Source organism: Euleptes europaea, chromosome 18 (assembly GCF_029931775.1).
Source record: "Euleptes europaea isolate rEulEur1 chromosome 18, rEulEur1.hap1, whole genome shotgun sequence".
Lineage (NCBI taxonomy): Eukaryota > Metazoa > Chordata > Lepidosauria > Squamata > Sphaerodactylidae > Euleptes > Euleptes europaea.
Window position 1 is genome coordinate 18,108,589 of NC_079329.1, and position 15,128 is coordinate 18,123,716.

Genomic DNA, 15,128 nt, shown 5'->3' on the forward strand with positions numbered 1-15,128 from the left:
TCCAACGTTTCCATACTGAATTATAGTATTTTCCTATAAATGAGAAAGGCCAGAGGGCTCTCATGGAGTCCTGAAATATGACACTTGTTGACATATGACCCCTTCCTGATGCATCAGTGGATAGGGAGATATGCTAGATTCAGGCACTGCATATTGGCCAATTCACAGAGGAATCTCCGAATCCATCTCTTGTTGGGTCTTCCTCTTTTCCTGCTGCCCTCCACTTTTCCTAGCATGACTGTCTTTTCCAGTGACTCTTGTCGTCTCATGACGTGACCAAAATACGATAGCCTCCGTTTAGTCATTTTAGCTTCTCGGGTCAGTTCAGGCTTGATTTGATCTATAACCCACTGATTTGTTTTTTGGGCAGTCCACGGAATCCGTAACACTCTCCTCCAACGCCACATTTCAAAGGAATCTATTTTCTTCCTATCAGCTTTCTTCACTGTCCAACTTTCACACCCATACATAGTAATAGGGAATACGATGGCATGAATTAATCTAGTCTTGGTGGCCAGTGACACATCCTTACACTTCAAAATCTTTTCTAGCTCCTTCATGGCTGCATTAGAATCAGAATTTTAGGCTGGAAAAAGAACTCAGTTTGAGTTAGAGCTAGCAAGAGGGCTCCGGAGAGTCTTGTTGGATGTGAAAAACCAGACAAATTTAAAATTAAAAAGACAAAGGACAAGGGTGGCCAGCGGTGACATGATTAAAGGGCTGCTTCTCTGAGCGACTCAGGGTACCTGCTTTCATTTGGGGTGAAATTCATCAGTTGAAAGCAGTAAGAGGGGATGCAGCATTCATCCAGAGCCAGCACGGTGTAGTGGTTAGGAGCGGTGGACTCTAATCTGGAGAACCAAGTTTGATTCCCCACTCCTCCACATGCAGCCTGCTGGGTGACCCTGGCCTAGTCACAGTTCTCTCAGAGCTCTCTCAGCCTCACCGACTTCACAAGGTGTCTGTTGTGGGGAGAGGAAGGGAAGGAGATTGTAAGCCGGTTTGATTCTCCTTAAAAGGGAGAGAAAATCGGCATATAAAAACCAACTCTTCTTCTTCTTTCCGGCAAGAGTTAAAGTAATTCCCGGGTATCCAAGACAGGTCCTTGACAATGGTGCCCCATGACTTATCAGGGTTCTTGATGTATTATTTCCATGTACAATATGACTATCTTTAACTTTTTTTGCTGAGAGAGAATGTCCTCCAAACTTGGGAGACCCTAGTGGCCAGTTGCTTTTGTCCAGTCAGTCTAAGCCTTGTATAAGTCTCCAAGGGAGGGGACCTCCCAAGGGACTCATCCCCATGGAAGGAATGTTTTCTGTGCAATGACATCCTTTGAGTGTGGATAAGACCTCAGGAAACTCTCCACTGACCTTTCCTCAATTTTCATTCTGTAAGCTACGATGTCTATGCATGCACACATTGGATAAATTGAATGTCCCTCTGTGAGATTCAGTATACTAGCAGATCAAGCAGCCAGAATCTATGTGCATGGAACAATGTTAGGTCTGGGTAAATTAATATGTGGAAAATGGGGACAACCAGTGAGAGGTTGATGTCATCACCCATCCAGACTCCCAAGCGGTGGAGTCTGATCTGGAGAACCAGGTTTGATTCCCCACTCCTCCACATGAGCAGCAAAGGCTAATCTGGTGAACTGGATTTGTTTCCCTGCTCCTATACACAGCCAGCTGGGTGACCTTGGGAAAGTCATTCTCTCTCAGCCTCACCTACCTCACAGGGTGTCTGCTGTGGGGAGGGGAAGGGAAGGTGATTGTAAGCCGGTTTAATTATCCCTTAAGTGGCAGAGGAAGTCGGCATATGAAAACCAACTCTTCTTCTTCTTCTTCTTCTTCTTCTTCTTCTTCTTCTTCTTCTTCTTCTTCTTCTTCTTCTTCTTCTTCTTCTTCTATTTGCCCACGTGAAAACTGTCCATTCTTTGTTTATTCAGCACAGGGCTATCTATCAGTCTGAGGAGGTCAAACAAGGAATCCTGATTAACTATTCTCTGATATTAGTAGATTCATAGTGCAATTTTGTGACAGAGAGCCCCATTGATTAGACTGGCTGAGAATTGTTCTTTAAGATATTTCCTTTACTCAACTACAGGTAACCTGCATCTGGACACTGAGAGCAAAATGCCCAACTTTACCTCCTCATCGAAATTTCTGCTGCTGGAATTTTCAGACATCCAAGAACTACAGATCTTATACTTCTTTGTGTTCCTCACCGTATACTTGATTGCTGTTACTGGCAACCTTCTCATCATCATTTCTGTAGCCCTTGACCATCATCTGCATACCCCCATGTACTTCTTTCTAATGAACTTGGCTATTCTGGATCTTGGCTCAGTTTCTGTCATGGTACCCAAAGCTATGGCCAATTCCTTCCTGAAGAGCAGGTCCATTTCCTATTTAGGATGTGTTGCTCAAGTTTTCTGCTTCTTTCTATTTACAGCAGCAGATCTTGCCATCCTTACAATAATGGCCCATGATCGGCATATTGCTATCTGCAAGCCATTGCAATATGAGACAATTATGCACAGAGGAGCCTGCATTCAGATGGCCGTAAGCGCATGGGTTACCGGAATAGTTTATGCCACATTACATACTGGTGGCACTTTTGCCATCACCTTCTGTTCCAACATGATTAATCAATTCTTCTGTGAAATTCCACAGTTACTTAAACTCTCCTGTTCAGGCTTATATCTAGTTGAAGTGGGACTTATAATATTTAGCAGTCTCATAGCTGTAGGATGTTTTATCTACATCATTATAACTTACATACAGATTTTTGCTACAGTACTCAGAATGCCTTCCATGCATGGTCAGAAAAAAGCCCTCTCTACTTGCCTTCCCCACCTTACTGTAGTGTCTCTGCTTATCTTTAGTGGACTCTTTGCCTATGTGAAGCCTCCCGGTAACACTTCTTCAGAGCTGAATGTGATTTGTGCAGTGATTTATGCTATATTACCTCCACTGCTGAATCCATTCATCTATAGCATGAGGAACAAAGAAATCAAGACGGCATTGTTAAAACTCATTGATTTGTTCATTTTTTCCAAAAATGGCTCCAGCAAAGTCCTAATAAAATTTGGTTGAATGATCTTCTCTAGATGGTTTTCTGTATTGGTTTTGCACCTTGAGGTATACACAATACAAATGCAGGAAATAATTCTTTGGATTCTGTAAAGAATTAACAGAAGGTGGAGGGACAGGTAAACTTTTTTTTTTTTTTTTGCTCTCCCTTTTACCAGTGCCCCGGTGTGTAGATTGAAAATGTAATGCTAGGGCTTAGGGGTTCCCCATGGAACAAAAACCAGTTGAAACAGGTAACTGTAATAAGGAGGAGAAAGATATGAAAACCAGACATCTGGCCTATTATGCCATGAGGTCTTCTAGCTTCAGAGGAAGGCATTTTGCATCTTAGGTCCAGCCTGATAATTCTGTGTACCACATACTGACACACACCCAGAGCCAGCATAGTGTAGTGGTTAAGAGAGGTGGTTTGAAGTGGTGGGCTCTGATCTGGAAGACCAGCTTTTATTCCCCAGTCCTCCACATGAGCGGCAGAGGCTAATCTGGTAAACTGGATTTGTTTCTCCACTCCTACACATGAAGCCAGCTGGGTGACCTTGGGCTAGTCACCGCTCTCTTAGAGCTCTCTCAGCCCCACCTACCTCACAGGGTGTTTGTTGTGGGGAGGGGAAAGGAAGGTGATTGTAAGCTAGTTTTCTGAATAAGGTTTTACACAGATACTGTGCTGGATCATGCTGCATAGACACTGCTGTATCAAGGACCAAGCAGGAGGAGTGAAGTCAAGAGTTACAAAGAAACAAAGAAGGAGGGAGAGACTTCAGCATCCCTCAGCAGTTAAGTGGGGTGAACTCTTGGGAGCTAATTCCCAAGAACAGAACATAAATTAAGGTCTGTCTAACTGGCACAACTTTTTTTGATGATGATTTGACAGAAATTAGCAGTGTACGTTGTAGCAAACCCCAAAACAGTCTCCAAGGAATGCCATAGCCCAACCTATATGAATTTAAATAGCTGAAGAAAATTGGAAAGTGACCTTCTGTAAGGTGTCTCGGATCATAACTAACGTTATTTATCCATTGAGCCACATCCACATCAAGAATGGAGAACTAATACTCAACAAAACGATTAAAGCAGGAACTGAGAAAGGGAACCTAGGATGACAGCGGCTGGAGAAGAGACAGGGCTCCAAGGTATTTAGGAATATTTGATATTAGAAAATTAGTGTGTGAGTGTAGAATGATTGCAGCACAGTAACAAAATTGACAGCATCATGTTGTAGGAACTGTGCCGGTAACCAGGGGTACATCCTTCCTTTATGCATTTCTAGAACAGTGTCCATTTGGGGCATTAAGAACATTAATTCGTAGTTCAAGCTTGGCAGCATGTCTCCCAGAAATGGAAAGAGGCAAAGGACATTCAAAATGTACCCTTTTATTCAGAATAAAATGGGCAAAGTACAAAAAAAGTGGAGAGAACATATTCAAAACTTAAGAGCTCCACAGATGCGTATTCTTTAAAGAAGTGCTTGTTCCTGTCTAAATGGAGAAAAGGGAGAATAAAAATATAGTTTTCCTCTCTGATTAGAAGGAGTGGGGGAGTTATATGGTGTGAGAGTCTCTGAAGATTGTGGGTGAAAGATGGTCCTTGGGGAAGACCGAGTCCACTCTTGGTTTCTGGGGGTTCCTGAATCTGAATTGCTGGATGAAAGGGCCCTTTGGATATTATTGTTCCTCTGAACCATCAGAATTGGAATTTGGGGCTAGGAAAAAAACACCCTGAAGTGCAGAGCAGAGCTGAGACTGCTGCTAGGGTGTGAGAAACCAGACTGAGTTAAAATTTTAAGGGCAAAGGACTAGAATGGCTGGTGGTGGCATGATTAAAGTACTGCTGCTCTGGGTGACTCAGGGCATCTGCTTTCATTTGGATTGCAATTGATGAGTTGAAAGCTCTAATAGGGGAATGCAGCATTCACAGATGTCATCCAGGCATAGTTAAAGTAATTTCAGGTATCCATGACAGGCCCTTGAGGCTTTCCTTGAGGCTGTGTTGGTGTATTATTTCCGTTAACATTATGGCCAAGCTTAATTCTTTACTGGTGAAGAATGTACTCCAAAATTGAGGGATCCTAGTGGGCAGCTACCCTTTTTCAGTCTTTCAGGGGTGCAGGACTGCAAAGAAGGGAGCCTCCCAAGTGACTCATTCCTGTGGGGCAGGGAGTGTTGTCTATGCAACAACATCCTTTATGTGAGGATAAGGGATCAGGAACCTCTTAACTGCTCCTTCCTCCAATTCCATTCTGCAGTTTGCGAAATCTGTGCATATAAAAGTTGGATAAATTAAGTCCCTTGGTGAGATTCAGTACCGTTCCAGATCAAGCATCCATAGTGTAAGTGCATTAAAGTTTTACAAGCTTAGGCCTGGGCAAACTAATATGGGGTGTTTGGGACAGCCAGTGAGATGTGGATCACCTGTCTAGTTTACCAACATGCAAATGATCCCATCCTTTGCTCATTCAACACATGGCTATCTATTAGGCTGAGATGGTTGAAAAAGGAATCCTTATGGGCTGTTCACTGATATTAGTAGATTCACAGTGCAGTCAGAACATTCCCCTGAGAGAAATCACCATTGAATAAACCAGAGTAGGATCCTGAGGAGACCTGCTGAGGATTGTTCACTGATATTCATAGATTCACAGTGCAGTCAGAAGAACATTTCCCTGAGAGAAAGTACCACTGAGCTGACCAGAATGGGATTCTGAGGAGATCTGCTGATGACTGTTCCTAAAAGATTTTCCTCTGCTCAATCCTACAGGTAACCTGTAACTGGATATTGAGAGTGCAATGCCTAATTCTACTTCCACATCTGAATTTCTGCTCCTCGAATTTTCAGACATTCGGGAACTACAGATCTTACACTTCTTTGTGTTTCTCACAGAATACTTGATTACAATGACAGGCAATCTTTTCATCATCATTGCTGTAGTGCTTGACCATCATCTGCATACCCCCATGTACTTCTTCCTAATGAATTTGGCCGTTCTGGATCTTGGCTCAATTTCTGTCATGGTACCCAAAGCTATGGCCAACTCCCTCATGAACAGCAGGTCAATTTCTTATTCAGAATGTGTAGCTCAAGTGTTCTTTTATTTTTTATTTGGAACATCAAATTTTGCTATCCTAACAGTAATGGCATATGATCGGTATATCGCTATATGCAATCCATTGCAATACGAGACAATTATGCATAAAGGAGCCTGCATTCAGATGGTTGTAAGTGCATGGGTTACCGGCATAGCTGATGCCACATTACACACCAGTTGTACTTTTGCCATCACCTTCTGTTCCAACATGATTAATCAATTCTTTTGTGAAGTTCCACAGTTACTAAAACATTCCTGCTCAGACTTGTATCTAGTTGAAGTGGGACTTCTTATATTTCACTGTATCATAGCTGGAGGATGTTTTATCTACATTATTATAACTTACTTGCAAATTTTTGCAACAGTACTGAGAATGCCTTCCGTGCATGGTCAGAAAAAAGCCCTCTCTACTTGCCTTCCCCACCTCACTGTGGTGTCTTTGCTTGTATTCAGTGGAATCTTTGCCTATGCGAAGCCTCCCGGAAACACTTCTTCTGAGTTGAATGTAATTTGTGCTGTGATTTATGCTCTATTGCCTCCACTGCTGAATCCATTCATCTACAGCATGAGGAACAAAGAAATCAAGACGGCATTGTCAAAGCTCCTGATTTGGGGTATTTTCCCAAAACCAGCTCCAGCAAAATTATACTAGTAAAACTGGTTTGGAATGGTTGTCTCCAGATGATTTTCTTTATTGATTTTGTACCTTGGGAAATACACAATGTAACATACAGGAAATATTTGGTTGGATTCTCTAAAGCTCAAGTAAAAAGTGATGGGATGGGTAGAGGTTTTTAATTTTATTCCCCTGCTTCCTGTAGCTAATTGTGAGGACTGACAATGTAATAGGGCCTAGAGATGATGGGGCCTAGGGGTCCCCCATGGAACAAAAACCATTTGAAAGAGATCTGCAATAAGGAGGAGGAAGCCATTAAAACTGCCCCACCCCAGCCTATGATGCAATGAGGTCTTCTAACTTGAATGCAAGGTATATTGCATCAAAGGTCCAACCCATTAGTTCCATCTGAGTCACACAAACAGTCACACACAAAGCTGCCTTATACTGAATTAGACCATTGCTCCATCAATGTTGGTATTGTCTTGACAGACTGGCAGAAACTCCTTAGAGAGCCAGCGAGGGGGAGTGGTTAAGATTGGTGCAATTCATATCTGCTATGAATCTTACTATTACTGGCTTTATTCCCAGGAAAATGTTCTTAGAATTTAAATCCCAGTGATATTGGAGTAATGTTGATATATAATAATTTGTCACTGCTCTATCTATGTGAACATTGGTTATTCCTTGCCACATACCCAATGAGAGCTTGCTTTGTGCACGGAGGAATGCAACATGTGCTAAGGCCTATGCACCAGCACAAACATAATGATGCAGCTAAGATGTACAGGTACTGGGACCTATAGGCCTTGTCCAAGGGCTGGTTCTGAACAAATCTTGTAGAGCTGCATAAAATCATGTTTGAAAGCGTGAATCCATAACTGTGCACAGTATAAATCCTGCCTACCTAGGGTTAGAACACAAGAACATAAGAAAGGCCATGTTGGATCAGACCAAGGCTCATCAAGTCCAGCAGTCTGTTCACACAGTGGCCAGCCAGGTTGCCAGGTCCACCCTCTCCATCTGTGGGAGGTTTTTGGAGGTGGAGCACATACACGTGTGATCCCTGCTCCGGAGCAGCTGGGTGGATGGGTGGGCGATTGCCTGCTGAAACCACCCAACTAGCAATCCTACTTCTACCTTAATCTAATTTACCCAGTTTAATTAGACCCAAACACGTTTGAGAATGTATGGCTCACATCAGCATGTGTTGCCCTTTTGTACATATCCAACAGCATTAAAAAGCCTACTATTTTCCTGCAAACCCCAAAACATATTCATGCTGAGTTGCTGAGTTTGTCCTTTGAGTTGAAAGAAAAAGCCATTGGGTTGGATTTAGTCAGCATTTCTGTTGGTGAAAAAAGAAGGAAAGGTCCCCTCTGACCACCAGGAGATTTGGTTTGGTAAAACCAAAACCCGAATATTGCTGAAATGGCTAATTTCTGGTTTATTTTCAGTTCGGGTATAACGAAATGCCCAACCTTAGTCTCGTCTTATTTCATGCATTCAAACACAGCCCGCATGTACTAATTATCTGTTTACATTTGTGACATAACTGGACACAAAAATGCAGCTGGGGGGAAAGAATTTCCCCAGATTTTTCTGATTAGGGATGCCAGACTCTTGGGAGAGCCTTGCCAAGACCAATCCGTCTTCAAATGAATCTCCTTCCCATGCTCATAACCTTCTTCATCCTAGGAGGAGGAATTATCTGCACACATTATGACCTGCTCCGTAAGAAGATCCAATGGCTTAGATGAATTGATATATGGACTTAAAGCATCTAGCAAAGAAATTAAATCTGACATGCTCAAAAATCTGAAACTGACTTTTTTTAAAGTGCATCAGTAAGATTTTTTATATGAGTGATCACAACATTTCTAAAACAGATTGTCAACCTTGTCTTTTCCTCTAATTTGCTTCACTACAGTAGGTTTATCAATTTCCCCTAATATTCAGTTTTATACATAGAGAGAATGGCTTGTATCCTACTTTTATGAGCAGAGAGCTGGAGGATTGATTGATTTCATTTACATATAAACTGTATTTGTTCCACAGGTAGAATGAAGATGGACACAGAGGGGGGGAAATCCAACCTTACCTCCCCAACTGAATTTCTGCTTCTGCAGTTCTCAGATATTCGAGAATTGTAGATCTTGCATTTCTTTGGGTTCCTTGCATTGTACATGGTAGCAGTGAAGGCCAATCTTCTCATCATTGTGGCAGTAACACTTGATTATCACCTGCACACCCCTGTGTACTTTTTCTTAATGAACTTGGCTGTTCTGGACATCGGCTCAATTTCCATCTTGGTACCCAAAGCTATGGAAAATTCCCTCATGGGCAGCAAGACAATTTCTTATTCTGGATGCATAGCTCAAGTTTTCCTTCTGTTGTTCTTTGTAGCATCAGATTTTGCCCTCCTAACAGTGATGGCACATGATCAGTATGCATTCTGAAATCTATTACACTACCAGACAATTATGCACAGAGGAGCATGCATTCAGATGGCAGCCAGTGCATGGATCAGTGGTATCCTTCATGCATCACTGAACACTGGAGGCACTTTTGCAGTCACTTTCTGCTCCAATGTAGTCAATCAATTCTTCTGCAAAAGCCCACAATTACTAAAACTCTCCTGCTCTGACCTATACTTAGTTGAAATTGGGGTTATGATACTTAGCTGTGCGATTATGCTGGGATGCTTTATCTTCATCATTCTAATTTACACAAAGATTTTTGCAACAGTGCTCAGAATGCCATCTGTGCAGGGTCAGAAAAAAGTCCTCTCCACGTGCATTCCCCACCTCACTGTGGTTTTCCTGGTTGTATTCAGTGGAATATTTGCCTATGGAAGGCCTCCCACTGCTATGTCATCTGGTCTATAGTTTTTGCGGTGGTTTATGGTATACTCCCTCCATTGCTCAATCCATTTATCTACCCCATGAGAAACAAAGAGATCAAGACTGCCATACTCAAGCTGTTCCATATGGCACATGTTCCCAAAAGTATGTTCTGCAGAGTTGCCCTTTGAGAATGGATTTAAATACTTTTCTACAGGTGAATTATTTTTCATGACATTTGGGTTTGTCAAGAATGGAGCCATGATCCTCACTTTGTTGCAGATGTGCTGCTTTAGGTTTAAGCAAACATATGCCCCTAATTATTGTTTTAGTTGTATCTATTTGTTGAGATTACAAATATAACTTTTCCTTTCTTACAGTCAGGCTCCAGGGTGGGTAACAACAAATGCAATCCCCAAAATAATCATGGGCTAATCCAGATTGGTAAAACAAATAATTAAAAGAGATAGTGTCAGATAGGGCTTCTGACAGCCCCGTCCCCAAACTAGATGGAGTTCTCCGTGCACTCCCCCCCTTTTGGTTTTGCACACGAGCTCCGGCCAGGGATTTGCAATTGTATTGGGACCCGCCTGTGTAAATCTCTGATCTGATATTGGGTCCCACACACAAAGCCAAGAGCTCAGCCATCTCCTCCACTGATTGCCCTTAATTGTTTCTGTTTCAGTTTAACTTAAGTCGTTACCGGGAGGAAGTGACTACATTGTTTCTTTGTTCCTGTAACCCAATCATGTCTATTGTATTAGCCCTATATATGTATCCATACTTTCCCAGCCATGTATTCCAGCCTTGCTCGTGTCTTACTGAAGTCACTGACTTTCTGAAATAAATCTTTGAATCGCTGCTCTGCCTGGATTGAAGGTCTATTGCCTGAAACTCTGTGTATTTGCTGAAGCCTGACAGATAGTTAAAACAAGCAATCCAGAGCCCCTTTCAAACTCCCCATAAAGTATTTTAAACATTCAGCCATACAGCCTTAATGGAATGCCCCAAGGATAGGTTTCTGCCTCATGGTTCTATAGCAGTGGGGCTGCTATTGAAAAGGTCTTGTGTCCACAGAGTGATGAAGAAGCAGAAGAAGAAAAAAGAAAAATTGTTTTTTATACTTTTCTCTACAGAAAGGAATCTCACTGTGGCTTAAAATCACCTTTCTGTCCACCCCGAAACAGGCACCTTGTGAGGTAGGTGAGGCTGAGAAAACTGTGACCAGCCCAAGGTCATCCAGCAGGCTGCATGTGGAGGAAAGAGAAATAAAATCTGCTTCTCCAGATTAGAGTCTGCCGCTCATGTGGAGGAGCGGGGAATCAAACCCGGCTTTCCAGGTTGGAGTCCACCACTCTCATCCACTACAACATGATAGCTCTGATCGGACTGGTAGGAAAATCTGATGTGAAGAAAATTTTTGTCTTCTTTTAGGTGCTGGTTAATCTAGTCCTGGTCTCCTGGGCATTTAGATAAGGACTTCTTTAGCACTTCACATTTTTCTATTGTTTTATCTTTATTGAGTGTGTTTACGATGGGTTCTTCTATATTTATTTTTCACTTTGAAGACTTTTAATGTGAAAAAAAGATAGAAATGTCTCAAACAATAAGTGCCAGCTTTTTTAAGTATGGTTATTCACATATGCAAACATCTTATTTGATTTGCTAGGACAATATCATTCCAGACTTCATATTTATTACTGTACAGAGTTAGGATGAACCCCCTTATCCAAGGTACATGTCCACATGAATGAGACCTGCTTTCTAGTCTTGTCCAAAATAAGTGTGGGAAGCCTGATCACAAGAATCATATTCCTATTAAAACAGGAGTAAGAACTAGAAGGTTGGCTGATATACCCAACTTCACAGGATAAAACACACACAAATAACTATTGGCTCATTTGACAAAATAATGAGGCTAGTAAGTTTGGAAAGAATACTAGGACCCAGGATATATTGAAAACAGAGAGTACTTGTATTAAGGGGAATAACAATACTGTCAAACAGTCACAATGATATCAAGTCCACAGATATAGCACCAAATACTAAAATACTCATATTGGGATGCATGTATTCCAAACATCCACACACAGTTGTACAATCCAAAAGGGAAGGAAGGAGCTGATGATAGATAGAACAAAAGAAGAAAGCAGAAGGTTCTAGCTACTTTTCAGGGTAAAATTATGGGCTCACATTTAGAGTTTCAAGTAGGGGCAGTAGGGAAATCAGAATGGTGTAGCCCAATCTCATGGAAGCTAAGCAGGGAAGCTGAGCAGTACTTGGATGGGAGACCACCAAGGAAGACTCTGCAGTGGAAGGGAAGGGCAAACCACCTCTGCCTCTCACTTGCCTTGGAAGTCCCTTGCTTGGGGTCATCATAAGTAGGTTGTGACTTGATGGCATTTAGGTACATAAGTAGGGATCACACCACACCTGGACAATCAGTACTTAAGAACCCCTTTTTGCACAAAACAGGAGGTTTGGATCCAGTTAGAATGGTCAGAAACAAAATACCAAGCAAAATACAAGTAGAACCTCTTGCCCTCATTTAAGAACAAGAGAGCCAGCTGTTGACTGGGCACCACCAGCAGACCATGTAAGGGAGATGCATTCTTGTCAGGACATACAGAGAGAGGCCTAATCCACAAAAGAAGAAATAGGTGATTTTAGAAGCAGCCCAAGTTCAAACTCAATGATACCATGGGAGTTATGTCAGGACCTAGAGCTTTCTCAGTCCTTGGTTGCTATCCTTCCATTAGATGAGAACCTACTCTGTGTCTGGAGGGAAACGGCAGGTGCTACACACTCAGTAATGCATCTGGGTTGTGGTTATGGTTGCCAGGTATCTCTTTGTAACCGGCGGGAGGTTTTTGGGGCGGAGTCTGAGGAGGGTGGGGTTTGGGGAGGGGAGGGACTTCAGTGCCATAGAGTCCAATGGCCGAAGTGGCCATTTTCTCCAGGGGAACCGATCTCTATCGTCTGGAGATTTCAGCCTTTTGAAATGCCTGAAATCATTATATGCTATGGGAAATGTATTCTTTGATTTGAAATATATTCTTTGTAATCAATAAAGTATAGTCTGCACTTATGAATATGCCATACTCAGTGTATAAGAGTTGGAATCTATGATTAAAGTCACACCAAGCACATATATGTTAGTTAGAAGCTAATTAGAGAATCCATAGAAGGCCCGAGTATGCTCTCATAAGCTGGCTCTCCACTCATAAGGGCCAGCTAGGAAAACTCCCTTAGTTAGCCTTGGCAGCTGCCAGGGTCCAAGATAAGAAGAACTGCAGTAACTTAGGATCAAACAGAACAGCACCTGAACTGAAGGGTCTTCTTGCTTATTAGTGAGCATGAGATCATCACTTTCTCTGTAACCGCCTTCAATTCTGTAACAGGTTATTCTAATTTGGGGGTCCCAATACTTGGGTCCTTATGTGTGTACTATGCCTCTGTAACCACCCATTATCGAAGTCTATATTCATGCTTGCAATCTTTTGATGTGGGTGTGAATTGTCCTGCGTTTTGGGCAATTTTCACCAGGCGTTTTGTGTATTGGCCATAAAACAAACTGCTTTGAATCTTCAACCTCCTACTGGTTTTATTGTTATTGGGTATTAACACAATAAGACAGGCTTATCACTTTCACATTACAGAGTTTGATCTGAATATTCCTGAAAATCTACACTGCATTCCACGTGTCCTTTCAATATTTAAGTTATAAATCCTGTACCCTGCCTTCCTACCCAATGGGGACCTAAAGTGGCTTACATCCTCCTCCTCACCTCCATTTTATCCTCACAACACCCCTGTTATGCTGAGAATGTGTGACTTGGCCCAAGGTCACCAAACCAATTTCTCTGGCAGAACAGGGATTCAAATAAGGGTCTCCCAGACCTAGTCCAACACTACCCACCAAGCCACACGAACTCTCAAGTTTCCCGAAGTTAACTATTTTTTGGAATTGAACTAATCATGTGTGCTGCACTTCTAAAGAGACTCATGTAGGGTCATTTGTCATTGTATGGAAAACTGTCTTTTGAGGGAGGGGGAATGACATGTCATTTGTTCGATATTAATAATGTTCTCTCTCATACTCCTTATTTCACACTCCAGTACATTATTTGAAACAGGAAAGACTGAAAAAAACCCACCGAGAAAGTGAGAAGAGTAGTTTTTTGGTATCAAGTTTGCTCTTGATTCATGTAGTCAAAAAAGTTACAGAAGTATAAGAAATATTACAGTAGTGTGGGGGGGGGGGACCAGGATTTCCCGTGTGGTAGGCAGGACTTCGGGGAGTTATTTGCCAAGTCACCAGAAGAAGCAGACAGTAAATTAGTCTTCTTCTCACATGTGGAGCTTTTCTAAGACAGGTTTAGAAAGGAATCTGGTACATATATTATGGCAAGTTCCAGAGGAAGCTTGTGGGAATGGCTTGGAGACAATGTTCAAACCAACAGATTCTTAACTTTAAATATGTTCGAATTGTCATGGTGAGTTTCTTTTTATATGATGTGTGTGTAGAAAAAAATCCGTCAGTCTTTTCTTTTCTTCTTCTCTAACAGTTTCTGAATTTTATACTTTCCTGTGCAGAGGGAATAAGTTCATTGGATTCATTTTGAACCATGACATTTTCTGTTTGGGCTCAGAAGGAGTTCTTTTCTTTTCTTGGCTTTCTGAATCCTCAGGGTCACAAGCTCTACCTCCCAGATTGTTTAAATCTTTAAGATTTCAAATAGCACACAACCATGTATGGGATTCTTCATGCCTTCTTCTTTGAATCCATCTTCATATCTCTGCCATATTCAAGGAGGAGCATTGTTCTGGAATAGGCACATACATGCAATGTTCATATAAAGAAATCTGTTACCAGGCTCAGAAAATGAGGTGGCAGCAGTACACCACCTCTCAGCTCTTTTTCTTGTTCCAAGACAGGCATTGAGTCTAAGATTTGGGGTCAGGCATGGGCCAATAGCGGCCACCTAGCTACCTATTGCCTGCATGTGCAGACTGGAGGACTGATTTTCCTTGACTTACAACCTCAACAAAGGAAGGTGAGAATATAACCCATGCTAAATTATTATTTTTGCTAGTCTAGATTTTTGCCAACCCTTTCGGTTTAGCATTTTTCCTGAAATGGTGGATGCATGCCACAAGGTTTACTGTACTATCAATGATGCTGTTAACAAATGCTTGGCAAGACACTGATTAATTTGAAAGTTCTCTTTGTGATTGGGAGGGTTCTGGATTTCTTGTGTGTGCATGAGGATGCGCAAGTATGAGAAAGTGGGCTGACTCCATGTAGGTAACTGCTTTGCATGGGCTTTATGTTCCCTGCTATGGATTCACGAATTCTGCTGTTGTCAGACTTTCCTTTTATAATCTTCAAGTTCTTTGACTGTCCCAAACCAGCTATTCTGCTGGTAGAAAAGGGAGGAGAGTTCTTCATTGACCAACAAAATAGGCAATGCTGAGTTTCATGGGAT

General features: G+C 42.0%; 2 protein-coding genes and 1 pseudogene across 2 annotated transcripts; all 3 read left to right on the top strand.

Moving 5' to 3' along the window:
* The first annotated feature begins 2,120 nt into the window (after positions 1 to 2,120).
* LOC130490620 (olfactory receptor 14A16-like) lies at positions 2,121 to 3,101 on the top strand. Its single transcript, XM_056864436.1, has one exon. It carries the CDS (start codon positions 2,139 to 2,141, stop codon positions 3,099 to 3,101), a length of 963 nt encoding a protein of 320 aa, XP_056720414.1. The 5' UTR covers positions 2,121 to 2,138.
* Positions 3,102 to 5,869: 2,768 nt separating this feature from the next.
* On the top strand, positions 5,870 to 8,858 carry LOC130490621 (olfactory receptor 14A16-like). The gene is made up of 3 exons (XM_056864437.1): positions 5,870 to 6,788; positions 7,141 to 7,168; positions 8,855 to 8,858. The coding sequence occupies exons 1-3, from the start codon at positions 5,882 to 5,884 to the stop codon at positions 8,856 to 8,858; spliced, it is 939 nt and encodes a 312-aa protein (XP_056720415.1). The 5' UTR covers positions 5,870 to 5,881.
* A 7-nt stretch (positions 8,859 to 8,865) lies between these two features.
* Positions 8,866 to 9,830, top strand: LOC130490622 (olfactory receptor 14A16-like; annotated as a pseudogene).
* Positions 9,831 to 15,128: the final 5,298 nt, after the last annotated feature.